This window comes from Hemibagrus wyckioides, linkage group LG03, assembly GCF_019097595.1.
Source record: "Hemibagrus wyckioides isolate EC202008001 linkage group LG03, SWU_Hwy_1.0, whole genome shotgun sequence".
Classification (NCBI taxonomy): domain Eukaryota; kingdom Metazoa; phylum Chordata; class Actinopteri; order Siluriformes; family Bagridae; genus Hemibagrus; species Hemibagrus wyckioides.
The window spans coordinates 21,975,372-21,994,621 of NC_080712.1; the positions used below are offsets into that span (position 1 = coordinate 21,975,372).

The following is a 19,250-nucleotide window of genomic DNA, read 5'->3' on the forward strand; positions in this document are numbered from 1 at the left end:
AAGTAGTTTAGCAAGCTCAAACAAAAGAACAGCCACAGGGAAACGTTTGTTGTATAATCAGAACGAGATGAAGTGATGGGCAAAACTCACCATGTTCATTATGAGGATATTCCTTGCCGGCGACAGTGCACCGACGAAACAGCATGCGGTTTTCTGTGAGGGTTCCTGTCTTATCTGAGAACAAGTACTGGATCTGTCCCAGATCCTCAGTGATATTCAGAGCCCTGCACTGTATACCAGTATCCAGCCTGGCATTATACAGATCCAGATCATTCTGGATAAAATAGATCTGCCCTAATTTCACTATTTCTATAGACACGTACAGAGAAATGGGAATGAGAACCTGAAACACAGAGGTACAGATAGATGCGCATATGAGTAGGTGGGAAACCTGAGACTTGTGTTAAATTGAAGAAGCCCTGTTTTGCACAGTATGAAGAGCAGTTCAGACATGTAAGAAGAACAGAAAAACAGCACAGTGGACTATTTCAAACAAGGAATGATAATGTGTTATGGTTAATAAAACAATAATATTTACAGATGTTTATTTGAAATTAAATGTTTTTTAATTTATTCTGGTCAGAACATGAGGTGGGTCTAGACCCTGGAAAGGAACAACTGTCCATTGCAGTTATATATATATATATATATATATATATACACACTACTCACAAAAAGTTAAGGATATTCGGCTTTTGGGTGAAATTTCAGGATGCACCTAAAATGCACTATAACCTTTACAGAATCAGAATCAGAAAAGGTTTTATTGCCAAGTACAGCAAATGGTCAGCAAAGAGCACTTTACAGTACTAGAAATTTGGTGAACTTAATTTGACCTTCTCTACACTTTTGAATGCACATGTCCAACTGTTCAGTGTTTCAGTACTTTTTGCATAACTTGCTGTTCTCTAACAAGGTGCGTAACGGCAAAATTCACAACTGGTGTTTGATCCATGAATCAACCAATAAATCTTCTGGTTCAATTAGAATTGGTATTTAAACAGTCCTCTTCATCATGCTGTTCACATTTTGACATCATGAGACCAAGACCACACCTAACAGTTGATCAACAGGACCTCGCCATTGTGAGGCTTCAGACAGGATATTCTAAGAGGGAAGTGGCCACTGAGCTTAGAGTGCCATCAGTGTCATCAGCAGGTTGCGACAGAGATACAAAGAGACTGGAAGAGTCACAGAAAGGCATAGAATTGGATGTCCTTTGGCCACATCCCATGTTGATGACCGCTTCATTGTGAACAGTGCCCTGCAGAACCGGATGATGAATGCCACTCAACTCCAGGCACATTTAAGGGAGGTGAGAGGCACCCAAGTGTCACGTCAGACCATTCGAAACCGTTTACATCAGTGGGGTCTGCGTGCTAGACAACCTGCAAGGGTACCTGACCACACCACCAGGCACAGGCATCGGGCCAGGGAGCATTTACACTGGACGAGGGACCAGTGGGCCTCAGTGCTGTTCTCTGATGAAAGTCAATTCACGGTGAGCAGAAATGATGGCCGCCAACGATGTTGGGGACGTCAAGGAGAGCGCTATGCATCAGCCACTGTTGTGGTGGTGTTACAGTCTGGGCAGGTGTGTCTACTCAATACAGAACTGCCCTACATCTTGTGAATGGTACAGTGACAAGCCAATACTACTTGAATAACATCATTAATCCAGTCATTGTGCCCCTGCATAAACAACACAGCCCTAATTTCATCTTCATGGACGACAATGCTCCGGCTCATCGAGGTCGCATCATTAGGGAACGGCTGCTGGAGGCTGGGGTACCTCAGATGGAGTGGCCTGCACTTTCTCCAGACCTGAATCCCATAGAAAACCTATGGGATCAGCTGAGTCGCCGTGTAGAGGCTCGTAACCCTGCACCCCAGAACCTCAATGACATGAGGGCCGCCCTTCAAGAAGAGTGGAATGCCATGCCTCAGCAGACAATAAGTCGACTCGTGAACAGCATGAGACATCGTCGTTAAGCTGTAATTGATGGTCAAGGGCACATGACAAATTATTGAGACACTGACATTTTTTTGTTGTGGTATACACACTACTGTTGTTGGCTTTTGTTTCAATAAATTGTCTGAGATGAGGAAATCACCATTGAAATTTAAATGCCCTACTTTCATGATATAATATCACTGTAGCAACTTTTAACTTTTTGTGAGTAGTGTATAATATAATATAATTATAGTGTATAGTGAGTAGTGTATAATATAATATAATATATTATATATATTATATATATATATGTGTGTGTGTGTGTGTGTATGTATATATATATATATATATATATATATATATATATATATACACACACACACACTTAGGGGAAATGTAGCAAATTCATTATCATTATGTTCTTGGAAAAGTGGGGAAAAAATGTAGAGAATGCCGCATAGACATGAGGAAAACACAAAAAACTCTGCACAGTCAGTGTTATGAAGACACTGATGTATAAACAAAGAGAATTCTTATGGATGGTTACTTCAAGCATCCATAAATCGAAGCACCATATTTCCTATGGCCTGTGTAAAAAAGAGGTAAGAAGCAGATGAAGAAATGCGATGAACAGGTAAGGTGGTGTTTGTGATGATATTACAGATACACACCTGCAGAACAATGATCATAGTCCAGAACATGTAGAAGCCAGCAAGAGCTGGGTGTGTGCCATCTGAGATCATAAAGACTGGATCCTTCAGGCCGCTCAGCCATACACCATGTCCTATTTTAAAACCAACATCAAACATGTTTTAATAAGGTAGATATCAATAAGGAAGTAACCTCACCCAGAACAATTAGACATCACTCTTGTTTTGCTAATGCAGGGTATGTATTAAATATCAAAGTATTAAATATGTATGTGTGTTGGGTGTGAGTGTGTGTTCGTTCTTACCTACAGCAGAAGTAACGCACATGAGCAGTAGTAACACAACACTCCAAATAATGTCCATGTTGAGTTTACGCTCCAATTTACTTCGCTTATAGCGCGGGCCACTATTATTTTGCATTGCTTTTGTCTCATGACCTGCACACACACACACACACGCACACACACACACACACACACACACACACACACACACATTTAAGCCATTTAAATAATCCATGTTTCCCACTGTACAAGAAGAAGAATTCATGTTCTCATCAGCATATTGAATTATGATTATTTCATGCACTGTACCTGCATAGACCACAATGCCAATCACCGTCTCAGTGTTCCTCACTGTACAGCTCCTCAGCAGGAGATTTTCATTATGTAATCCCACACGTACTTTATCAGGGTGCTCCCTGAAACACACACAGTCCCATTTGTTAAGAGCAAGCAGACAAAAAATAAATAAATAAATAAATAGTAATAATAAAAAAATAAATAACAACACAACAACAATAATAATAATAATAATAATAATAATAATAATAATAATAATAATAATAATAATAATAATAATAATAATAATAATAATAAATCAGGCATTTTAAAACCTTGTCTGCTGGCACCAGACTGTCTCTGCTGTGTTGATAATAAGACAGTTCATTATGGATCATAGTTACCAAAATAGTTCAGCAAAAGCATTTATTCACTGTTTAAGGAAGTCGCACTTAACCTAGCAAGGTTCTAGAAATCTGAAAATATGCAGGCTGACTGTTTTTACCATCCATTTATGCTAAACTGGCTTCTTACTCAACATGATCTTGGAAGACTGCCTAACTAAGATTAGGAAATAAAGAAAAAACATGTATTAAACACCAGAAGCAATCATACCTCTTCTAAAAAGAATATTTTCTCACCCTAGCACTGCCACTTTACCTAAATATTTAAAACAAGCGTTTATCAAAACACTGATTAAAACCTAGAGTTAGGTCAAAAAATAACAAAACCTCAACCTGACAAAAAGCTTGAACCCCATCAGCTTTCTAACTAAAGGCCAATATTAAACCTTCTTATTTAACTTCTTATCTGCAAAATTCTAGAAGAGGTTGTAGTAGAGCAGCTACGTTCTGACTTACATAGACATAACATTCATGAAATGTATCAGTTAGGATTTAGGCCTTATTATAGCTCAGAGACAGCACTAGATAAAGTGGTAAATTACCTAATTCTGGCTTCTGATCAAGATTGTGTTTTCTTGCTGGCTTTGCTTGGGTTTTAGTGGAGCTTTTGACACCAATGGTCATACTATTCTCCATGATAGGTAAGAAAGTGTTCTTTGAGTTAAGGGAGCAGCCCTCTGCAGGCTCAGGGCTTAGGTGACTGATTGTTTATAGATGGTTACTGGTAACTTCTCTATGCATACCAAGGTTGGTGTTCTGCAAGGTTCTGTTTTAGGCACTGCTTTTTTCTTTATATATGCTATTTCTGGGTACAATTCATAAACATGGTATTAGCTTCCACTGTTAGAGATTAATTCAAGCTGTTGTTACCTCTAGTTTGGATTATAATAATACTGCATAGTCTGCATGTTCAGATAAGCTACACCCACACCAATCATATCAACACTACATAGGCTTCCAGACAAATATTGCATTGATTATAAAATATAACTATTCACCTATAAAGCACTAATTGGTCTCACTATGCAGTACCAAAATTTGGTCTTTTATGACCTGCCATGCCTACTTTGAACAAAAGGTGCAGGCTATTTTTTGGCACCTCAAATTCTGAAGGATACAGCAGGGGACTTTCATGCTTTCACTCAGGTTTGTTAACTGTGGAGTGGCTGGCTGCTTTATGCCCCAGGGTGCCCTCATGTCTGTTTCACCTTTAGGTTCTCCCTTTTAATTAAGCTGTCATAGCTAGTCTTGCTGGAGTCCCTGCTACACTTCACACAAAATGTATGTTGTACATGATAACAAGCATACCAAATAATTGGTGTTTGTCCCTCTCTCTTTCTGTCTGTCTCTCTGTCAAGCGGAACAAGCTACTCCTCAGATACCAGTTATCCTGACCCCTTCTGCTCACCACACCTGCCTGATCCATCTTGATGGCCTACTTCTGGTTGGGGTTCATGGGATCGCTGTGGATAGTATCACTAAGAAACCATTAAGATGGCTTTATGACTGCAATTACAAAGAACTGATCTGACAACAAAATAAATGTCATGTTAAAACAAGAATGAACTTCTTGGTTCCGCAATTATGACCATATTGTACATAGTTACTGTAGAACAGAAATTATTTAGAATCGCGCTATTTGGTGTCACTGAAATTATATTCTTTAGGCCACACTCACATGTAGCCTCTAAAACGTCTCAGATCATCATTTGGGTTTTCACACTCAATGCGACTGCTGAAGTTCTCTGGAGTAAATTCTGTTCCCTGAGGCAGAAACACACACACATACACACACACACACACATACACACTTCTTGTGATATTTCAATTAAGTCATTGTCATTAAAGAGGAAAAGCAAACACTACGGATAGTGTCTTACTTGTTGTGGCAGGTCTTTCACCACCTGTCTCTGTTTAAGGTTGGTTTCTCCATCCAAATTGGCAGTCTCAATGTGACACACTCCATTTGAGTCAGATGAGTGGAGCAGCACCATGTCAGCAGGTATGATCTCATTACAGCATAACTGTATCACATCTCCCACACACACATCGGCCCAGCGCCTCTCCACATAGCGGCGTTGTTTACTGCAACACAAAGAAATATTTGTAGCATGAGCAGTGTGTCAGAAATGCATTCTATACATACAACATAAATACACATAAAATATAAATCTTCTTTCGGCTGCTCCCTACGTGTGTGAGGGGTCACCACAGCAGACCAACTGGTCCACACATCAACTTGGCACAGGTTTTACACCAGATGCCCTCCCTGACACAACCCTCCCATTTTATCCGGGCTTGGGACCGGGCATATATATATATATATAAAGAAACCTATATATATATATAAGAAACCTACCACTGAGCCACCAGTGCCCCTAAAGCATAAATACACATAATACATACATATATATATATATATATATATATATATATATATATATATATATATATATATATATATATATTATGTGTATTTATGCTGTATATATGAATCCTACAAAAAACATTCACTTCTGCACCACCCCATGTGTGATGGCTGCTTCAATAAACAAATCATCATTCAGCCTCTACACAAACAGTAACCTGAATCCTGCCTATTATATTAGGACATGTGATTTATATTGAACTAAGCTAGAGAGCTTGAAAAAATTATTATGAGGCTCAAATAACTACTGGGCCTCACTACTGCTGAAATAACAACTGCTGAACTCTGTATGACTTTTATAGTGTAACTTGCAGGAGTGCAAAAAAAAAACAAATTGGAGTGAGAATGTGAGAAGGACTGTTTCCAAGTGGGAAACCTTCAAGACAGTTGGCAATCTCCCCAGCAAATTCAGTCCAAGATCAGACCATCCAATGCTCAGAGATATAAAAAGAAAACCCAAGACCTAACCCCAATACCTGACCCCAAGACCCATGTGACCAACAGGCCTCTGTAAGCAATGTTTATGAAAATGTTTATAAAATGTTCATGTTCATGACAGCAGAACAAGAGAATGAGAGAATAATCATAAAATAGCTAGGAAAATTATCCTTTCTCTCAAAAATTGAATATGGAGCAAGACATGAAGGTCCTGGAACAATATCCGTTGGACTGATGAGACCAAGGGGGAGATGTTTGGCAAAACCAAACACAGTGTATAACCACAAACACCCCATACCAACTGTCAAGCACAGTGGGGGAAGAGGATGATTTGGGTTTGTTTTGCAGCCACATGACCTGGGAAACTTGCAGTCATTGAGACAACAATGAACTCTACTTTATTTCAGAATATTCTTGAGACAAATGTGAGGCCAACAGTATGACCCAACACCAGCAAATCACCATCTGAATGGCTAAAGAAGACAAAATGAAGATATTTGGCCATGGGAACTAAAAATATAGAATTAAAGGAGGGGGTACTATTTTTTTCCTATCACTGTATGTACACTAAGACAAATGCATTCAACAATTTTGTTTATACATCAAATTTTTGTTTCTAGATAAGGACATATACACACTGTGACTGTGTGCATGTAATTATTTATGTACCAGTGAAGAATGCAGCACTGTGTTCTCATATGCAAAAACACAAACACAAAGCTGGGCCTGATTCATGTTTAGTGCACCTGTACCTTGGACATCTGCACACAAAAAAAAAACATGTCAGTGTCATAATGACTGTGTTGTGGATAAACCATCAACTCATCCATTCATTTAAGTCTCACTTATTGGGATTATAGAAACCTGGAAATGTGGCAGTGTGAACATTAATACATCTTAATCTACACATTCTACATGTGAACATTTTACAGTACGATGCTTCACTGTATTTAATTATGAAAAGACCTCTGTTAATCGGAACAAACACCAAACTAAAAAACAATCCAAACACTGAGAAAACAAATAGAACTAAGAAATAAGGCAACGTCACTGGGGCAATTATGAAGAATAGAAAGAACACCTTGGGCAGGAGAATGGAAACTAACTGTATTGAGAAGGTGCGTAAACCCAAAGAAGTCGTATAATTCAGGTAATATGCACATTTGTTCACCTGTTATACAATTTACATGCCAGGTTGTTAGCCTGCCTGTCAGATACTCTTCTTCGCTGATCCTCCCAAAGGTCCTTTAATGACGTGACAGCCATTACCAGTAAAATAGGTATGACTCCAACTTCAGGCTGAAACGCATTTACGATGGGCACGAAATTTAGTGCAGCCAGAAAAATAAAATAGATGTTGGCAAAGCGGTGAAGCTGTTCGAACAGGTTCTTCGGGATAAAGGAGAGGAAAGTATACTTAGTGGTCTTGATCTTATTCCCACAGTACGTTCTGTGCCGACCCTTAGTTTCTTCAATAGAAATCCAGCTCGGGACCACCAACCTCCTCTTCTTTGCCTTTGTGTGTCTTGCCATGTTAGATGCCAGGCCTATACATCCAGACCTATAAGTACTGGACATTAACCTCCAAAAATATGAAGCCCAAGGGTTTGATCAATTCCAACAGACACTCCAACGCGTACACTGTGATACTGAGTTCTAGCTAAGACAGCATGCGCTTGACAGGTATAACTGCCACACCTGAAGATAAGGCTAAAATACACAAAGTGAGGGGTCATAAACCAGCCCAAGTAGAGACAGGAAACTCATTACTGAATAGTGTGTAACCTGATGGTTGTTACGAAATCCACAGCTATCAGGGCTACTAACTGTAAATCACATGGGATACATACAGAAAATCTGCAAGACATGAATACGTGCAAATGAGAGCTAACAGGGTAATGACTATACAAAATAATATCACTAATTTAACGGTTACATCATATAACAGTGACAATTAATACAACAAAATATACTAGATTTTCTACTAGACATTCATTTCATTTTTGACTATATAAGTATATAATTTTAAGTAACTAAAGCAACTAAATGATTCTGGTCTGAGTTGTTGTGATCTGAAGCCAGTTCCAGGAACACTGGGTGTGATGGGAATACACCATGGATGGGATACCTGTTTACAATACCAGAGCACAATATACACACACATTCACACTTGGGGCTAATTTGTCTCTTGCTTGTGATGTTTTTGGGAGGTGAGAGAAAACTAGAGAAGCTGAAGGAGATACAAAATGCACAAAAACACTGCAAATAGTATCCCAAGCTCATCACTGAGGCATTCTGTATATATAATACATGTATATTGGCTAAAATGAATTCATGCCTAACAGCCGACACTTGATTGTTGACTGTTTCAACCTACCTATTAAATCTTTGTGTGCTTTATTGCTGGGACCCAAGTGTCTACATGGTGGGTGAACTCTTACAAAACAGACTGTGGAAACTTGGGACTTTACAAACTCTCATAAAACAGATAAGCAATGTGCTGTGTATGAACATATTTGTCTACAATGTCTGATGCTATGACTGGGAAAAAGATGACAAAAGTCACCCATAAAAATCAGGTAAAACACTGAAAGGAAACACAAGGCACTATTAAAGATTCAGTGGTGATTTGGAATGAATATATTAATTACCCTAAAGTCAGTGACATTTCATGTTGTGAGTAAGGAAAATCTGACTAAATATGCATTGAAGCATAACTAAAGCAAATCTCATTCAAAGAAAGTGCAGCACAGGGCATACAGTCAATCTAAAAGTGCAGAAAGTATGGCACGGCTATGCAAATTACCCATAATCCTTCGAACTGTTGTCATTTCCACTGCCACAAGAGCCATGATGTACCCATTCAGAATTGGGTTATCCTTCTTGGCCAAATGCATTATATTGCCTTAGACAGTCGAAGTGCTACATCATGTGCTCATGTCACATAAAGTGCATATGATAAAATTTGTCATTTTCTTAAAGGAAAATCATAGGGAGGCAATATCACAAATTACACAAAATAAAAAATAAATAAATAAATCACAAAGTCCAATGTTTTTAAAATGTATTTACCCACATACTGACCGATTGTACACATGTGTGAGATTGTTGTTGATCCTCTGGTCATAGCAGTAGCGTCTGTAGTCCTCTATGGCATCTTTGAAGGCGATGACGGTGAGCACGACAACGAGTGGGATCATGGTGATCTCCTTCTGAAAAGCCTCCACCACCGGAACCCAGTTCAGCAACACCAGGAACAGGAAGTACACGTTTGCCGCTCTGCAAAATCATACATTCTACTGTCCCAGTCCATTTACACATTTACAAAATGTCACCAATTACCATGTTCCCCACAGTCATTCTTCCTCATTTTTCACATTTTTATATTGCATACACTGCCTCCAGATTTGATTTAAGAAATTTAGCTCATTTCTTTTGACCTGTACTTTGAGGCGTTGCTCTGTTGGAAGATGTATTTTTGAACATATACTAAATGCAAATGTCTGGCTGACTAGAACAGGTTCTCCTTGATAATTTGTTTATATTTGGCTTCATCCATGTTGCTTGTGATGACAACAAGCTTTCCATTAGTACTGCCTATTGAAAAGCAACCCTACAGCATGAACCCTAGCGCACCAATTTGTTCTGATCTTTGTAGTGTCTGGGTTATGCCATATATTTTCCACTTTGTTAAGATGTCAAATGTATTATTTATGTAGTGTGAGCTCTCACTCATTTAATACTAGTCCTAATTAGTATTACTAAAGCAAAGGGAGCTTTATCACTTCTGCAGTTTTTAGACTTACAGTATTATATGAATAATTAAAAGGACATCTAAATACTATCATTTTAATTTTATTTCAATTTATTTTAATTATATATTGTGAAGAGACATTTCAAAATAAGCATGTATGTAGCACTTTATATACTCAATCAGCAACTATTCTGTTTTGACTCAAGGACCTTTCTGCTTTCTTTTTGTGATCTGACCCTAAAGTGATTGTGTTAGCCACACCTTCTCAGAATCTTGTGACATCAGAATCTTGTCTAATGAAAAGTAATCATGGAAAACATAGCTTTGTTATAAATGAGAAAAACACCTTTATCTTTGTCTCATTTTTTTGGGTTAAGGGCCTAGGGTTAGGGTGGACACTCACAACCTTCCGGTCAGACGTCTAACACCTTAACCACTAAGCTACCACATCCCCAACTTATGGAATAACTCTTTATGATAAAAATGACAGACTATAAAACACTACCACGAAAACTTTTACAAAATTACCTACAGTATGTTTTAATAAGCCCACCTACTCGGTCTATAGTAGCTCTGCCTTTCTAAATATTATACATTTTGTTTAAGAGGCAGATTTATCTAATTTTTCTAATGTTCTAGCTTGTAATAGCTTTGCTAATTCTTTATTAATTATGCATAAGGGTAGAATTTACATTCAACTGTTTGTTAAATTACCTAACAATAACTCGAGTAGGCTTTTCTCTGTAAAATTGTACATCATATGCAGGAGGTTAAAGAAGTGGTTGCCTCGAATTCAGCTTGGATCTGCTTACTGTTACTTCATTTGTAATATTACATAAATTGGATCTGCTAGCAAAGACAAACTTTTGCCTAAAACCTTTATATAACGAGAGCGAATGGAGATCATAGCCTACTTACAACAATGTCAGTGTCATTTTATTTGTAATATCCACAGTATCCCAGACAATTGAGAGAAACTATATACTGGATGGAACTGTATACTGAATTGCTTGTGGTGAGGCTCTGTAACGTTGCTAAGGCACAACATAAAATGACACACACACTTTCTTTAAGAGAAGTAACTAGACAGTAATTTCAATAAATACAAATAGACCACAATATTGCACAATATTGGAATGCAGTTTCGTGCAATATTTACTTAAAGAGCAGCACAGAAAAACTGAATATGTACAGTAAAAAAAAATACATAGCAGTACCAGGGAGATCTATTCATTTGATTTAACGTAATGCCGTTTGGGTTGAGTAAAGCACTTGCCTTTCTTTCCCTACCCTCAAAGGATTATGTGCATGAATCTGTCTGACCTTGAATGCAAATCCTGCACCTTGTCCTTGGACACTGATTGTTTCTGTCCTTTGACAGTGTGAAGGAACTGTGTTATATTTTCCTGCCATTAAACCACCCTTTCTACATCCACACAGATGTGTACAACATTTTATTTCACAGCACAGCAGATGTAAGATGCACATCAATAACTTCCTACTCAGACATTAATTAAAAGGCTTTCTCTTACAGTCTACAACACAGCAGCAGTCTGAAGTAGCATCAGTCCCGAACAGAGCACTCAGGACAACTGTAAAGATGGTGCCTAAGCCACAGGCATCTTATTTTTAGAATCATGACGTTCACAAATCAAGCCTTTTGATGCTTTGTCCTTAGGCCTGGTGCCAGAGTTTCAAATATCTGCATCAGAGCTACAGTGATGAAGAAGGTCTACAGATCCAGGCCCAGGATTCTGACAAATAAAGAGCCAATTTGGCAACTTCAGGACATTCGTTTTATATATCCTCCAAATACAAAACTGTAAATTTCTCTAAATACAGATGCAAAGAAGGACTTGAAAGGCTTGTTATTTATGACAGAAATGCAGACATCGGCTGTTATTTACATAATGTCCACGAGGTCACTTCTTTCCTTAACGAGATAAAAAACTTTCACTGGTGTCTTTTTAACAGCAACTTCTTTGTGAACAGAATGTTTGTGAACTGAAGGTAACTCTTAGAAAAACCTTTAATTAAGGAGGAAGTTAACCAAAAAATAAAAAATATGCAGAGTTCTAAAGCCCTAAGACCAGAGGGATCAGAGTTTTAAAATATGTCAGCGTTTCCATCTCACCTGTGCTGCCTGAATAACTTAATGAATCATTTGCAAATGGCTGCCTGCCAGCAATATTTTATCAAGCAAAGTATTTCAATGATATGTAAGAAAGACAATGACCCAAGCTCCTACAGTCTGCATGATAAAATACTTGCTAAGATATTAGCCACCCACAGGGAAAATATTCTTCCTTGTAAGATTGACTCCAATCAGACAGGGTTCATTACAAATTTATTAAAAAAGCTTTTATTTTTTAAAATCAGATGATTGCTTAATGTCATTTATATCCCTGGCACTGAGCATAATTGCTCAGAGTTAGCTATGGCACTGAAAAGCAGGCAAAGCAATTATCTATTCAAAATGCCATTATTTATTCACAGCCCTGTTAAGGTTTGCTCCAAAATTCATGACGTTCATTAAGCTACTCTATATTGAAAAAAATGGTATTAGCTCTATTTATTTTCCTGCTAGTTGCTCTATCAGACAGTGCTGCATTCCTTCTCTGTTCTTCTCCTCATTCATGCTAGATGTCATATCACTAGCCATCTCACTACAGGCCACCAAGACCCACACTGGGATCATCAAAGGATGGAAGAAAAATAGTGTAGATATTTTAGTGTTATACATCGCCAACTATTCATAACACAAGTCAAAGCGGGATCTCTCAAAGAGCATATTGTTCCCAATTAATCCAATAGCTCGGCAATAAACAATGACTTTCCTTCCTTTCACAATTTCAAGCTGTTTTAAAAAATACCAAGCAGTTTACATTACCACATCATTCTCTAAACCGTTTGAGCAATGCATCCTTCTTTATTAATATGGACAAAAAGACAATCAGAATTAAAAAAAATGTCACTTGCATTTGCCCCACTTCTGTCTGAATGGTCACACATGAAATAATCACACTTTCCATCTAATCTTCCCATCTATAGGTGCAGCCTGTAATTCTTTGTGGAAGATACCAGATTCACTAAGCCATATGTTCTGGTGAAGTCCAAACACTGGTTAGTTTGTGGCTCACAATTTTTTGACCCTCACTGAAAGACTAAATCACTGGGTGTAGATCCATTCCTAGCTATATTTGATATTTGAAAACCTTGATGTTTAGTTATCCTATAATCAACACATGACTGCATTTATAATACCATTAACGCATAGACTGAAATCTCATATTATGCAACATCTTCAGTTACAGAAAGCACTTACTGGGAACTGAAATTTCAAAAAACTGACCTGTTTCTTAAAAGCAGAAATACTGTGAATGTAACCACGTGATATCCTTATATACTATATAAGCAAGTACAGTGTACACTGTCATAATGTAGCAAAATATTTTTATGAACATTTGTGATGGCCTAAAGTGTAGATTAATTTTTGCTAAGATGCATGATTCAAAGTATAACAAAACACACATACACAGAAGGCTGTGAAGTCCATAATGTGTCATGCACATTTTAGGAGAATGTATGGGTAAAAAGAATTCAAGTGATATTATCTGGTTTTGTAAAACAAAAGGTGTATTATTTCAGCAGAAGAATAAAAAGTTCCTGAATGGTCTGTAAAGTTAACAAGACAAAACACATAACCCATAATCCATGGACATTTCACCCAGCCATTAAATTATTGCTGTTGTACTGCATTCTAGGTGCTTTCACATATGACTTACTAGAGGAAGTGGAGATATGTCATTCTCCATTATCACTAATGTTACTCTTACATGTGCTCTTACAAGCACAGAAACAAAACCAACCATGTTTAGGCTGGTTGAAAAGTATTACATTAAAAGAATTACACGAGTTTAAGCTTATCTGGGTTGTGGTGACTTAGTGGTCAAGGTGTTGGACTATTGATTGGAAGGTTGTGAGTTCAAATCCCAGGTCTGCCAAGCTGCCACAGCTGAGCCTGTGTGCATGGCCCTTAACCCTCAGTTGTATAAAATGAGATTGATTGTAAGTTGCTCTGGATAAGAGTGTCTACCAAATGCCAGAAATATAATTTACATAACTTTAGAGTAAGTGAGGAAAAAATTGTGCAATATTGCCCCTTAACCTATGAGCTTTTACCTGTGAAACTGCTGGAACAGATTCATGGGTATGAAGCTGAGAAGTGTGTACTTGGTGGTCTGAATATTGTTGCCTTGATAGCCCTTAGAGATGCTCTGGTATTCTGCCCAGAGTGGCCCATATCGTGCCACCACTGTTCTTCGTTTTCCATGAAGCCTGCGTCCTGAGTGGTCGTGAGAATCGAAATCAGCTTTTGGGGTCGTCAAGTCATTGGCAGAGGACCAGCCTTGCTTTGACTCTGTGGAGGCCACATGTTGCCATCTGTGCTGAAACCAGTGGAACCGATCCATTAGGGGCTGAAGAGGTCCAAAAGACTGAGGGAGAAAGGCTCAGTTCAGGCCCCTGCTTCCCGCTGAGCCTTTAGAACTTTCCTGCACACAATTAAACACAAAACTAAACTACTAGCTTAATACTAGCATACCAGCAATCACAAACATGTAAACAGAAGAATGCTTCAAAATGTCTCATCTTTTCACCCTAGTTATTTTTCTGTTCACGGTGCCTTTATCATCATACACTATTTTGCCAAAAGTTTTGGGACACCCCTCCAAATCATTGAATTCAGGTGTTGTTTTTCAGGGGTTGGGCATGGCATACCAAGACATTTTGGACAATCTCATGCTCCTGACTTTGTGGGAATAGTTTGGGGATGACCCCCAATGTTCAGAGCATGAAATTGTCCAAAATGTCCAAAAGACTTCCTTACTAAGGGGCCATGGCCAACCCCTGAAAAACAACACCTGATTTCAATGATTTGGAGGGGTGTCCTAAAACCTTTGGCAATATAATGTACTTACCACATGTCAAGATCAAACTATGACAGTTATTTCAGCCATTTAACATTAATAACCAGTTATCATTTGCAAGAGAAATTTGCTTAATGGTTTACAGTTGTGCTAAATGGTGGAGACAGCAACCAACCCAAACTATGTAACTTCTACGAAAAATGACCAAAACTCTTCTTCATTGTGGCAGTACAAACAGTTTGTCTAACAGATTATTTACACTTTGAAAGATTTATCATAAAGCTGTTCAGTGCTCTGGTAGAAGCTTGTGTTTCTTTGACAAGAGAGAGACAGAAAAACAGAAATGGGAAACCATGCATGACCTTTTTAAATTATGCAGTGTTATATGAAATCCATCCAAGACTTGAATAAGAGTTGCATCAACCTAAACGTGCATTCTGATCACTAACCACCTCTACTTTTTCACCACAATATGACTTTTTGTTACTTCATTTCCTGCTTTTTTCCGTCTTTGTGGCATGCAGAAGTGATTTCCCTTATCTGGTTAAATCCATTTCGGTTTCAACAACATTATGATTCGTTTATACATAAAATCTTTGAGACTGTTTTGGAAATGATGCGCTTGTAGTAACATTGTTATAAAGCTTTTCAGTCAGGTCTTTGAGGACAAGCCCCTGGAAGCTGGAGGAAACAAAAGCTAATGTGAAATGCGCTTTGTCAGTGAAATGACTTCCAAATAGCTCTCAAACTAGCGATGAACAAATCACGAGATCTTCATAAGACATGGAGACAAGTCATACACACCCGTTTTTATTAATAATCACTAAAGCTACTAACGTTACAGGCCCGCTAGATGAACTGATACTAATACAGCCAACAATAACAGCACACATTTTTTTTTACAAAATTGTATATAAGTGCATTTAAATAACAGCACTAGTTTTCTTTTTCCAGGCGTAATAATGTCAGGAAACATTTCCAACTTCCAAAAATATATTAATTCGTTTTTTTTCTGGTATCATACTCCATCTCCGGCTCATTGTAAAGCTCAGGTTTGGCTTGTTAGCTGGCAGGCTAACTTATCACTAGCCCGCTAACATAGTTACCGACTCAGTAAACGAACAGCTGCAGCTCAGCTCCTCTAAACTTACCCGGTCCACTCGTCGGATCTGCTGCATGCTCAGGTCAGGATTACTTGAATCATGTCCACGCGTTTGAGATAGGAAGTGTGGAGGCTGAGCGTTTCCCCCGGCTCATATATCAGCTTTTCTCGACGTAAATTACATTTTCGATTCGAGCAGGGACTTGCTCCAGCTCTCTTCCTGCCACCGGCTTTTGCGCATCAGCGGCATCAGCATGCGCCTCCTGAGACATTTGCATTTGTGGGAAGTTCCACTTTTGTTGTTTTATACACAAGTATTGTATTTATGCAAAAAAATACACACTACTTATCTAAGTTCCCCCTGTGCAGTTCCATTATATAACAGTAGTTTGGTTTTCATGGAATATTAATTCTAACACACACACACACACACAATTTTCCCCATTTCATGTGATTATGTGATTCAGCAGATTTGGCCACACTGTAAATTCTGATATTTCCAAATGATCTATATGTGGTCTAATTTACTCAATAAAGATATACTTTTTGTAATTTAATGTATTTATCTTAGTATTTATATACTACTTCTACTACTACTAATAATAATAATAATTTTTATTATTATTATTATTATTATGCTGAGCAACGTAAAAACGTTGGAATGCAAAACAGGAATGCAGAGCTCTTATCTCTAGTCAAAGGGATTCAAGAGTGATTTGTAATTTCACTCATGATGTGTACATGACCACAGACAGTGATGGAGTTCTGACTGAAAGAACTGACAAGAAGAGGTAGAAGTTGCAATACACTGGTGAATATTCAGCACAAGCAGGACAAAGAGTCAGTTGGACTAATATCCAGGACTAAATGATTCTTAGTAATGACTAATTGTAATTCTGACTAATTCTGTGATTGGTGTTATCTGTTTCTATTTTGATATTTATACAGCCAAATTTAGTGAAGATTGGACAAATTTGGTGGAGGAGTAGCAATAATGGCAGAAATATTTTTAGCATGTTATTGTAACTTTTGTCCAATAGATGGGGCTGGCAAAATTATTATTATTAATTTATTTTTTGCATAGCCTTAGGGCATGAAGATGTCCATTAAGTTACATGTCTGTGCACAAAGCAGTGAGATACAGCCAAATTTGTTGATGATTCAAAATAATTTGTAGGAGTAACGAAAAAAACAACAACACAAAATATACAATAATACACACATTCTGTAAATAATAATAATAATAATCAACAGCAGCAGCATTTTTATCAACATCATTTTCATCATCAACATCAGCATCATCAGCATCATCAACTGCATATTTGAAAGTTTCTGAGATTTTTGTGATTATTGTGTATATTATTATTCTCCATTATGTCTGTACCGTTATGTTGTTGTAGTAAAAGTGCAACATAAAACACTTCTGGAAAGCATGTTACTTGTCTCAAATGTTCTGTTTATCTGGAGTTTTTCATTTTTACATTTTTAATTGCATTAAACATGTATGCTACATCTCCCTTATTAGTGCTGTGAATCAACCTGCAGTTACTTTGTTAATTGTATATGAAAAGGACAAAGCAGGACAAAGAGTCAGTTGGACTAATATCCAGGACTAAATTATCCTATTATTCCTTTACATTAAACCTCTACCAGTGCCATTGCAGCAGTGAAAGCTGAATGTGTACAGTATTTTACACCTCTGTATTTTTTTTTTTACATTAATCAACTGCAACATCTGGGCCATATTCAACAGACAAGACAAAATAACAGTATACACACAAGAACAAAAATGGTACCAAAATGGTTGGTACTCTTGTGACTTGCCAAAAATCTCCAGTTTTGGACAGATGAGACAAAACTGGAGCTTTTTGGCAAGTCACATCAGCTCTATGTTCACAGATGCAAAAATGAAGCATGCAAAGAAAAGAACATTGTCCCTACTGTGAAACATGGAGGAGGCTTGGTTATGTTCTGAGGCTGCTTTGCTTCATCTGGCAGACAGGACGTCTTCAATCTGTGCTGGGTACAATGAAATCTCAAGGCCATAAAGGCATTCTGGAGCGAACTGTGCTGTCAGGTGTCATAAAGCTTGGTCTCAGTCGCAGGTCATGGGTCCTCCAACAGGATAATGACCCAAAACACCCAGCTAAAAACACCCCAAAACATTGGACTATTCTAAAATGGCGTTGTATGAGCCCTGATCTAAATCCTATTGAACATCTGTGGAAAAAGCTGAAACATGCAGTCTGGAGAAGGCAACCTTTCAAACCTGAGACAGCTGGAGCAGTTTGCTCATGAGGAGTGGACCAAAATACCTGTGGACAGGTGCAGAAGTCTCATTGAGAGTTAAAGAAATTGCTTGATTGCGGTGCTTGCCTCAAAAGGTTGTGCAACAAAATATTAAGTTAAAGGTACCATCATTTTTGTCCAGGCCAGTTTCATTAGATTGTTTTTTAATGCTTCTGTTGAACCACAATTCAAAATCAATGTCTGATTTTCATTAGTCAATTTTCAGTACATTTTTATTTATTATTACTTTTGTCAGTTTCAAGTTATTTCAGTGACCATTGTGGGATTTTTTTTTCTTTAATGGACGGGTACCAACAATTTTGTACATGTGTGTAAATCATCTGAATGTAGGCCATGTTTATTTTGACTTTTCAGGGCTTCTTTGGAAAGAACGACACAGGTGACAAAATTCTCAGTATGAAAACACTCCAAGTAGGCTGCAGGTTCTTATAGTACTAGTGCTAGAAATTAATAAGGCTTACCATCCTATAGCCAAAAGCAGAGGCTGTTTATTCATTTGGGTGCACATTTCAATTATAACTGAATTCATGAGACTTTTGGTGATGCCTTTGGTGATGCATTTGTACAGCAGAACACGGTATTGTATTGCCCATGTACTGACTGTCAAGAAAACTGGTCATTAAAGCTGGTGAGTAGTTTACCATTAATAAAAACATCATACAGTATAAGGATACCATAGGTGACCAAGAGTTCTCGGAAATGGCTTTTTCTTTTTCAGACAG

The 19,250-nt window shown here is 37.8% G+C and overlaps 1 protein-coding gene across 2 annotated transcripts in view; it reads right to left on the bottom strand.

Annotated features, from left to right (window-relative positions):
* The window catches only part of atp10d (ATPase phospholipid transporting 10D), a 35,778-nt gene extending 19,306 nt beyond the window's left edge, over positions 1–16,472 (bottom strand). The window contains exons 1-9 of one of the 2 annotated variants that reach the window (XM_058385659.1): positions 16,268–16,472; positions 14,371–14,741; positions 9,519–9,713; positions 5,449–5,653; positions 5,247–5,332; positions 3,198–3,304; positions 2,910–3,041; positions 2,626–2,738; positions 91–343 (exon numbers count right to left, since the gene is read on the bottom strand). In XM_058385659.1, coding sequence (XP_058241642.1) covers positions 91–343; positions 2,626–2,738; positions 2,910–3,041; positions 3,198–3,304; positions 5,247–5,332; positions 5,449–5,653; positions 9,519–9,713; positions 14,371–14,660 — 1,381 coding nt within the window. In that variant the 5' untranslated portion in view covers positions 14,661–14,741; positions 16,268–16,472. Of the gene's footprint in view, positions 1–90; positions 344–2,625; positions 2,739–2,909; positions 3,042–3,197; positions 3,305–5,246; positions 5,333–5,448; positions 5,654–7,103; positions 7,148–9,518; positions 9,714–14,370; positions 14,742–16,267 lie in introns of those variants that run through there. The other variant, XM_058385660.1, reaches the window with a different exon arrangement.
* Positions 16,473–19,250: the final 2,778 nt, after the last annotated feature.